The sequence below is a fragment of the Equus quagga genome, chromosome 2, assembly GCF_021613505.1.
Source record: "Equus quagga isolate Etosha38 chromosome 2, UCLA_HA_Equagga_1.0, whole genome shotgun sequence".
NCBI lineage: Eukaryota > Metazoa > Chordata > Mammalia > Perissodactyla > Equidae > Equus > Equus quagga.
Window position 1 is genome coordinate 79,849,445 of NC_060268.1, and position 10,084 is coordinate 79,859,528.

A 10,084-nucleotide genomic window follows, 5' to 3' on the forward strand; every position below is an offset into this window, starting at 1 on the left:
AGAAAGGGGTTAGGGATTCCAATCAGCCTAGATATGTGAAGCCAGATGCGACAGGGGCAGGACCAGTTTCTGCAGCATAAACTTCCTAATGGGGTTGCCACAGAAAGGCTAGCATTGTTGAAGAGGTAGTCAGCTCCCTGTTGCTAAAAGCAAGCAAGCACATTCTGGACAAATAATTGGGAGAAGATCTAAATCTTAGATTAAGGTTAACGTTAAAAGCCCCCTCAAACCCAGAGCTTCTGTAGTTGGGGGTGGCTTTGTGCGCATGAAGCACAGCTGCCCTCATGACAGATGCCTGCATGGGGGATGACCACAGCTGTTTTCTCCCACAACCCTGGGCCACCGCTCAGCCTCCCTTCCCTTCTCCTCACTCAATAAGGGATTCCTTACTGGACACTGGCTATGGTCCCTGGAGGGCTCAGGGCTGCTCCTGCGGCCAGGCTGGAGAAGGGTGTCCCACTGACCACAGTCTGCTTCCCAGCAAAGCTCTGTCTATCCCTCCTCGCTCCCACGGTGTGAACACAGCCCAGCAGGTCTAAGTAGGACACCAACTCCAGGAACAGGTTAAGGATGTGGGCTGGCAGTTACGCTCTGAAAGGCACTCATCAACGTGGATCTGTCCCTTGCAGGATTTCCTACAGCAACCCACCAAGAAAGCCCACTACCACCTGAAGGGCACTTCCTACTTCAGTCTACTTCCTACTTCTATTTCTGGAAGGCAGGAAGAACCCCACCTGAGCAAACCATTTGGCTCTTATGTTAAGAAGTTATTTTTAATACAGATTTGAAAAAGCCAAAGGAAAAGGAAAGGAAATTGAAAGTAGTTATGTAAAAACCTGGGAACTGAAGACCCTCCGGAATGTTCCTTCTCCTCCTGTGGTCCATGCTTGGTCTGGTGGAGGATAGTGCTCTGAGAGGCAGGCAGCTGAACTTAGGACCACTCACAGAGAGGTGGGGCACGTGAGCCACCTCGAGTGATGTCTGTCCAAGCACCCCTCACCCTCCATGATCCAGAAGAGTCTCGCAAATGTTCTCAGCCTGAATTGTCTAGAAGTTTCCTCACTACTCTACTTTCCAGGGAGCCTCGCCTCAGCTGGCAAGACAGGTTTTTCCACTCTGACTAGTGTCAGACAAGGGCAGCGGAACTCTAATGACATGTCTGTCAAAACAGATTGCCTGCAGCCCCAGCCCCGTATCTCATCTCATCCACCCTTGTTCCATCAGCTCACACGCTCTAAACTCATCCACGCTTTCCAAACATGCCCCCTGCCCAACAGGCGAGCGGGCTGCTGACGGTGCTAAGGAGACGGTGCTAGTAAGGTTGCGACACACCTTCCTGGGACACAACTGTGCTGTACACACACAGGACAGGCACATACAGACCACCTGGCACTACACAGCAGCTAGCGAAGCACTCACACATTCGCAGGCTTTGAAAGAGCTAATCTTCTAAACAAGGACAAGGTGGGTTATGCGAGTTGGAAAAGGCAGGGGCAAACACACCTAGAAAAAACACACACAAAATGCCATTACCAAAAACCTAAAAGTAAAAAACCAGTCTTCACTGATTTTTATCAAAGTCTGGATCTTTGTCTAAACTATACTTGGAAGTATAGCCATAACTTTATCCTTTCCACAGCATTTTAGTTTCCAAGGATTTTTAAAAGGTGAGAAAGCTGTTCCTACATCTAGCATAATTTGAGTCTCACGGGTTTTCTTTCTGGCAACTGACTTTCCTTAGGCAGTGCTGGCAATGAGGTCTGGAACAGTCTTCCCTGGGGTGAGGCTGGTGGACGGGGCGGGGGGAGCGGGACTCCCCACGACTCCAGGGCGTCTGGGCAGAAGGTAGGACAGAACAGATCCAGCTCATCTGTTAGGTGGGCCCTGAGGGAGGGGCAGCTGTAGCCTCACTGAGTCAAGCATTTCCCCATTTGTTCCGGAAAGAAATTACAGGGAAAGAGGGCAGTTGAAGCAAATTTGACCTTGGATGTGAGTACCGAGGTGTGCCTTTTAGATCCTAATCACAAAACATCAGCACTTAAAGAAACAATGATTTTTAAAACAAACTGCAATATTATTTTTCTGGTTGCCTAAGTAATGCAAAACAAAACACTAGCATGCGCGCTCCTTGTAGAAAATGTTAACACTACAGATAAGTAAAGAGCAGTGGCTGTAATCCCCACGTGACTGGGCTACCCTTTGAGTGTCACCTGGCCCCAGGCTGCGCTCTTGGTGCATATAATTTACACTTTGTGAAAATGAAATCTAACATGGGATGTTTTAAAATTGGGCCTGCAGAGCTCTGGGGTCAAGGTGAAGAGCAGTGGGTGGGATTCACCACCGCTACCCCCTCACCAGTGCCCTCAAAGCAACTCCACTTTCATCTAGATGTTTCATAGGCTGGGGCTCCAGGCAAGACTTCATGCAAGAAAAGGGCTCTGCCGGCTACTTAAATAAGTAAATAAAAATACAGAAATAAGATACACTTTTTTTTTAAAGGATTGAAGCTCACCAAGTCCTATCATGGCAGACTGAATAACGGGCACCAATCCGTCACCGTGGCCTGCATCCACAGCCTGGCCATGACCTCCCTGTAGACAGAGCTCTTTACTTGGGCTTGGCCATGTGACTTACTTTGGCCAAGGCACAGGGGTAGAGGGGACAGCATGCCACTCTGGTGGCCCAGGCCTTAAGAGATATGACATGTTTCTGCTTTCTCCACTTGTGCCTCTGCCACTGGCAATGGAATGCCCCCTGCCAGCCTGCTTGTCTCAGGAGCATAGGAGTCCCGTGGAACAGAGCTGCAGATGGCAGCATGCAGCAGAGTGCCCCAGCCACACAGTGACCTAAGGGCCAGGAACAAATACTGACTGGTGCATCCCAGTAGATTTTGTGTCTGTCTGAATCAGGGTTTAGAGAGGTTAAGCCACTTGGCCAAGGTCGCCCAGGACTGAGAATTGAATGCAGGCCTGATAAACGCCACAGTAGGGTCTTGAACCTCTCACCACACTGTGTGAGTCCCAGAAGCTTCTCCCCATCCCTTCCTACTCAGTGAAAGGAAACACAGTCACAAACTACCTGTGGGGTTCTAAAGACCACAGTGATGAGCAGTGCCCATCTCCTTAGCTCACGCACAGTTAGTAGCGGCTGCTTAACCCAGAGCCATCGGTAACGGCTTCAGCATTCCCAGCGCCCATGGAGGTCTCCACAGTGAGACTGTCCTCCCCTGGAGGGGTGGGCAAGCAGAGGCAGGTCCTCCTCTGCCCTCGTTCCTCCACTGCGCCCAGCAGGACCGAACAGTGGTTGCAAGAGGCCAGGAGGGGCTTGATGCCTGGCCACCAAGAAGTAGCCCATCACCAGCAGGAGAGGGTGTTGTAGGGTCTAAGCCCTGGGGGTCCAGGGAAGGGCTGCCACACTCAGTTCCTCTGCTATCACCTATAGGACCTTTAAATTCTCAGCATACGGGCATAAATTTGTACCTTTTTCATAGGGATCGTTATGAGGATTTAATAGAGAATATAATTTCTGTAATGCTAAGCCATTGGACAGAATTTTCTGATGTATTTCAGGCCACTTTTCTTTCATATTCTTTAACTCTCTGGTTCTTGTGTTTGGTCCCTGTGTGAACACCTCCTCCAGCATCAGGGGTTCACAAGACATCAGCTCCCCTGTGAGCACCTGCTATCTCTAAGCACTGGGAACAGTACCCAGTGGGGCTGCATGATTCCCATTGTCTCCTGTACCCTTGTGTGCATCCTGAGGTCACTCAGAACAGGGTACTGGGAGTCCTGAGATTCCGCTGGGGAAAGAGGCCCCTCGGCAGAAAAGACTTTTCTGAGCCCGCTTCTTCCAACCTGGTGATCACAGCTGTCAGGGAGAGGGAGCCCATCATCGGAGCACTGTGAAGTTCAGACACAGATCTGTAAGGGAGGAAATGGGGGCTGGGAACGTCAGTGCTTTGGCCTCTCGGGACACAGGATCATTGTCTGGTTATCGGTCCTACCTCAAGCTTAGAGACAGGGCTGGTTCCGAGTCTGTGCAGGGCCCATTGGCCCAGGTCTCCAGGACCCGTAAAATCAGTGGGGATCCCTGGACACCTTGGAAAGCTATCATCTCAGCCTTGCCACTCTGTTGGCAGACCACAACAGTGGCATGACCCAGGAGCCTGTCAGGGATTCAGACTCTTGGGACCCCCAGACCTCAGAACGAGAATCTGCATTTCACCAAGATCCGCAGGGAACTCACACATTCATCGCGATCTGAGAAGTGCTGCTCCATGGGACCCAAACCATTTAGAGCAGTTGATTCTCAACCCCAGCTGCATATTAGAATCATGGAGGGGAGAGGAGCTTTTAACAAATGCCCCGGCCTGCCCCTCCCCGCAAGAGCCTGCTCCAGTGGGTTGAGGTGGCGCCTGGGCTTTAGCAGTTTTTGAAGCTTCCCAGTGATTCTGGGGACCAGGGTGGAGAAGCGCTCATTTAAGACCACCAGCTCTTGACCAGGAGGGGAAGGGACAGAATCCCTAGTCGGGCTTTTGCGGATGACACAGTAACCCATGAAGCAAGCCCCAAATGGAGCCCACGTCCCTGCCCCAACGCTCATCCCTCAGGACGGCTAAGAGGAGAGGCAGGTGGGCTAATGGAGCTGAGAGCACCCTGGAAAGGTAGAGTCACTCCCCAAAAATCGGGAGTAGCATTCTACTACACGTGTTGCCATGATCTCGCGCTAATAAGGCCAGGCCTATCTAACAAGCAACTGAAAAAGACACACGTCTGAAAAAAGGAAAAATAACTGTTCAAAAGATGCAAGTCAAACACTCTGGGAACATTTAGTGCTGGGCAATGTCAAGAGGCAAATTCTTTTCCCATTTCATAATTTGATTTATGTGCAAAGAAATCTTCCAGAAACATCACCCTACTTAGCTTTTGGGCATTTTTGATGGAGAAAAAACACTCAAGCAACTAAGCAAAGTGTGTGCTGAGCCAGGTACGACGTTGAATCACTAACGAACGCAACTGAGGATATAAACACACAAACCCTCTCAAAGCCAACATATGGGCCCTCTCCACCCATGCAGCATGGCCTAGCCTTTGACGCCCAGAGAGTTCTAGGGTTAAGACAGGGTTCAAAGTACAGTTCTGCCATTTACAGGTTGCTGACCTTGACCAAGTTTGACCTTGACCTAGACCTTTCTTACTCTCATGTTCCTTAGCTATAAAATAGGGAAAAACGAGATTATTTCCTAAGGCACTGAATGCAGTGCTTTGGAAGGTACTAAGGGTTTAACAAATATTAATTGTTAACAACAAGATCAATGATATTCTATTGGTGTTAAAAGTGGTGTAATTCTAGGGGAAAATCTGGCAATAATGCAAAGAGGCGTAAAAACACTCAAACCCAATAATTCCACTTCCGTAAATTTATTTACTGAAATACTCTCAAAACCATGTATAAAAAGATGGAAGTGCTCACTCGTTTGGTAAGAGTGAACAACTAGAAGGAACTCAAATGTCCCCAAATGTCCAATAGATGTTATGCTCCCACATAAAATGATGTTTCACTTGACCACATGAGCTAGGTGACTGATACAAGGTTAGGAGAAAAAAGCAGGATACGAAATTATGTGCACCATTATAAGTAAATAAAATTAAAACAAAGTCTCTAAAGCCCAGAGAAACTGACTGGACGAGAACACATAAGATGTTAACCGAGCTTGTGTTGAGGGTATTAGGACTCCGGGTGAATATTTTCTACTTCCTTTTTTTCAGTTTTTCTTTAAAAAATATGTATTATTTTCATAACAAGAAAATAAAACCAAATCCCCATTTAAAAGAAGTCTTTTTAACCAACATGAAGCGACACACTGATTCTTAAGAGCTTTCAGTCCACAACAAATTTTGTCCCATGGTCCCTCAGTTTTTGGAATTTAAGTGAGAATCCCAAGATAAATTTTATAATGAAGAATTCACGAAATAATTGGCACTTTATATCCTTTGGTTGAAAACCCCTTGCTCTTACATACCCAAGACCCCCCACAGGACATGCACAGCAGGCTTGGCCAACCCGGCCCTTACCGTGATGCGTCTCCATGGCGCGTTCTGGACACACGGCTGACCCCTCCGGCCCCACACACCAGTACATGCTGGGTGGTCGCTGCGACATGCCAGCCATCAACCCCCAGGGTGGTCGCTCTCCCAAGTCAGTTCTGGCTGTGGTCACTGCCTCCGCCGCTGCCCAAGGGTTGGACTAAAGCACGGACACACAGTCATGGCTGAGCAGAAAGCTGTCTCGTTCTGGTGGTAAAAAACATCACAAAATCAGAAAGCTTTTCTTAACTGTCAAGTCCCTTCCCTCACCCTTGCCTATATTTGCTATTTACATTGGTTCATTGGTCTTTCCCCTCTCTTGTGTGACATTCCATCTATCCAGCCACGCCTGGCCAGTGGAAGCCGTGAGAGGACAAAGCTCTCCCCACTCCACCTCGCAGCTGGGCTCTGAGCATGTCTACCTGAGAAGAGTCTGGAAGAAAACCCAAACAACTGCAGGACATCCACTGGTAAAGGGTTCAGTCATTGTTCCATCGATACATATTCATTGTCACTTGCACAGTGACGCCAAGAAAACTAAATGAGGCTCCTGCCTTCAGGGGCTCACACTCCAGTCGGGATGGGGCAGACACACTTATATTTAGTCACAAAGCAAGGGCCTCCCTTTGCCCAGGACAGACTCTTCCGGAAGCCCAGAGGCCAGCATGGAATTTCAAAGAGGCAATCAGGCAAACAAACCCCAAAGAGAACGGGTCTGGAATGCACTGGTACTGGTTATGAAGCCAAGTCAGTTTGAGCCCTGGGGAATAACAGAAAGGAGCCCTATATATTTTGCCTGTTCTCCAACACCCCAGGGTACATTTGGCAATGTCTGGAGGCATTTTTGGTTCCCACGTCTGGGGATGGAGGTGCTATAGGCATCTACTGGGTCGATGTCAGGGACATTGCTGAACATCCCTCAATGCACAGCGCAGCTGCCCCCACAGACAATTATCTGACCCAAATAGTTTCAGTATCCAGAGAAGCTGATCCAGAGTTAGATGGAGAGTCATCTCCTAAAACTAACGAGGCTCTGACGAACTGCCACGGCGGGAGCTGCTCTCTCCTGCTGGGCTCCCACTGAGCTTGGGGCTCCTCCAACACACGTGCCCATGCTGCTCTGGTGATTAAATGACCAGAAGCGCCTAGAGGGCAAGGCCCAGGCCCAGCTCAGGCTTGGCACAGGGTAAACTGCAAGGGGAAGGGTATCACCATGTGAAACGCATGTGTTTCTAGTAGTGTTTGTACAGACTACATCACACGTCAAGGACAGGGTAATTAGCAACCGTTCTCTGAAACAGAGAACTCTGAAATGGAGAGTAATAGAGTAGTCCAAAAAAAGAAAAAACAAAATCACGTAAATGATGCCCAAGACAATGTAGAAAGGAAAAAGCACCATCTGGATGTCAAAGGCTTGGATTATCTCTGTCACATGTCAGTGGTGTGACCTCAAGATGAAACTCAAGTGTCTCAGTTTTCTCATCTATTAAAAATAGACATGCACCCCCCTCCCCAGGCACCCTCGCAGGTTGCTGTGAAATTTCACGTAAGGTCAAGCTTCTGCAGTCACTTTCGACACGAGGACCAGAAGCGGTTCTTTCCTGCAATAACAGCGGGATGATTGTGCTGGCTCCCCAGCGAGCAGGTTCCAGCAGGTGCCCTGAGCAGGGTGGGCACTGAGCAAAATCCGCCTGAAACAGAGACAAGGAGGAGCCACAAAGCAGAATCTCCATTTTAAAATAAAGGCTCCAAATCACACAGTAACATTCAGAAACCAAGAAGCAGAGTTGCTAAACGCTTTCAAACGCCTCTCAAAACCAGCTACAAATATACCCACAACACATCAACACTCCAAAAGCTAGTAGCTGTTCCTTCTGAAAACAGAAGCGTCTTACCATATAATGGTTTTAAGTTTAAAAAAATTGTAAAAATATTTTCGGCCAACCCTCACCCAGCACGTTTTGTTCCCCTTTTCGTTTTCAGTTTCCTTTTGAAAATCACTTTACTAATGGAGGATTTTGCCACTGGAGCATTTTTTCAATTATAATTTGTATTTTGGCGTCCACTCTAAGGTAGAAGTTTTAAGATGAGGTAACTCAGGTTTTGCTCAATCTTTGCCCTCAAATGGATCTTTGCTTCCTCCTGCTTCATTGGGTCCAGACCAATGCAACAAATTATGGCTGTAAGTTACATGTTTTCTTTTCATTATGGTGCATACATCCTAAAGAGGGCGTCAAGAGGTTGTCTGCAATAATAATTAGTTTAATAATTTTTAAAACCGCACCAATTTTCTTTGAATAAAACTAAATCTAAATATATAATGAAAAAGAAAAGAAAAGAATAAATCTAAATGCTTAACGAGATTTGTACTACAAATGTTTTTACTGGGCCCTTTCCTTGAGGAATGAACTTTACGAGCTCATGAAACTTACAGCTTGTGGGAAGGGCAAGGTGGCATACTTGCTGTAAAGTTTCCGACAGGGAAGAAACATAGGAGACCTGAGCCTGCTCACCTGTCTTTTCAGGAGGCTTGGAAAGGACTGCCAGTACCAAAGAGCCGGAAGCTACTTGCAAGTGAAGCATGTCAGCAATGCTCATATCGTTCAGCTCTTTTTTTGAATCAAAAGCTGGTTGAGATGGTTGGCCCATGGTGCTAAACACGCCTTTGGCATTATTAGCCTCTCTTAACCAGTACTGGCTTGCCTACAAAATGTGTTTAGTGGATTTGTGGACATCAAAATATCATGGAGCTGCACACTGGTGAAATACACCGTTCTCAGTTCTGGATGAACACCCAAGAAGTCCCCAAGTTCTCCACACCGTCTCCCTCGGACCCCCAGAAGTCCCTAAGTTCTTGATCACCATGGCCTTCTGACCCTCAAATGTCCCCAAATTCTCCATCACCATCTCCTCTGACCCCCAGAGGTCCCCAAATTCTCCAAGGGTTTGGGAACAGAAGCCCTTCATGAGTCTGAAACCACAAACAAGTTAAGGGTGTGCATTCACCATTAGGTCTATATACCAGGATGCACTAGGCATCTCCTGGATGGTTCTGGAAGTCAAGATGCAGCAGTGAGCAAGGTAGGCACGTAGGAACAATCTCTGACCCCTGGAGCTCCAGTGGAGACCTCCAGGTAATTAAAGGAGAAATCAAACAGATAAAGTAGGAACACACACAGACAGTGGAGACTGCAAGAAGGATGCAGAGAGACGGATGTGAGAGAGAGGCTGGGTTTAGAGACGGTGGCTGGCCAAGTGAAGAGTCAGGGGGCAGCATTGCAGAGGTCACGTGCTGGAGAGGCAGATGGGCCAGGGTGGCTGGGGGGCAATGGCAAGGTGGTCTGAGATGGCAAAGGCTGGATCAACTAGGGGGTGTGAGGGGAAGGAGGTCTCCTGGATTTCATGCCAAGCAAGCACAAGGAAAAGCTAGTGAAGGGTTCCAAGCAGAGGAGCGACACTCTCTGATTTACCTGTTCTAAAAAAACAGTCACTCTGGCTGCCAAATAGAGAATGGAGGGAGGACTGCAAACATAAGAGAAAAAGACACTAGTACCTTGGACTAGGGTGGGGCTGTGAGAAAGAAGGCGACAATGGACCCAGATACATGTTGGAGGTAGACCCAACAGGATTTGCTAACAGACTGAACTCAAGGAATGAGGGAATGGGACGGAGGATGACTCCTAGGCTTTTGATCTGAGCAGCAGAGTTGACTATGAAGCCACTTGCTGAAATGTGGAAGCCTGGGGAGGGAAAGGTTTGGCAGACCCTCGAACCTCCTTTATGGACAAATTAGGTGTGAGGTTTGGCTGTTTTTAACTTAATTTTTATTCTTCCAGGACATAAACAAAGATAAAGTCAAACCACAAAAGGCATTGAATGTTAACGTTTCCCAAAATTGTGCATGATCTGGCTGAGCCTTCAACGTCCGGTGAGTGAGCGGCAAACTCTAACAGTGGTGTATTTGGTGAGAGGCACGCTAAACACTAACTCCAGGATCC

At 47.9% G+C, this 10,084-nt stretch overlaps 1 protein-coding gene across 2 annotated transcripts in view; it reads right to left on the minus strand.

Annotated features, from left to right (window-relative positions):
- The window catches only part of LRRK1 (leucine rich repeat kinase 1), a 122,745-nt gene that overhangs the window by 111,870 nt on the left and 791 nt on the right, over positions 1 to 10,084 (minus strand). Inside the window, exon 2 of one of the 2 annotated variants that reach the window (XM_046653835.1) lies at positions 6,075 to 6,293. In XM_046653835.1, the coding sequence (XP_046509791.1) occupies positions 6,075 to 6,171 (97 nt within the window). In that variant the 5' untranslated portion in view covers positions 6,172 to 6,293. Of the gene's footprint in view, positions 1 to 836; positions 973 to 6,074; positions 6,294 to 10,084 lie in introns of those variants that run through there. The other variant, XM_046653836.1, reaches the window with a different exon arrangement.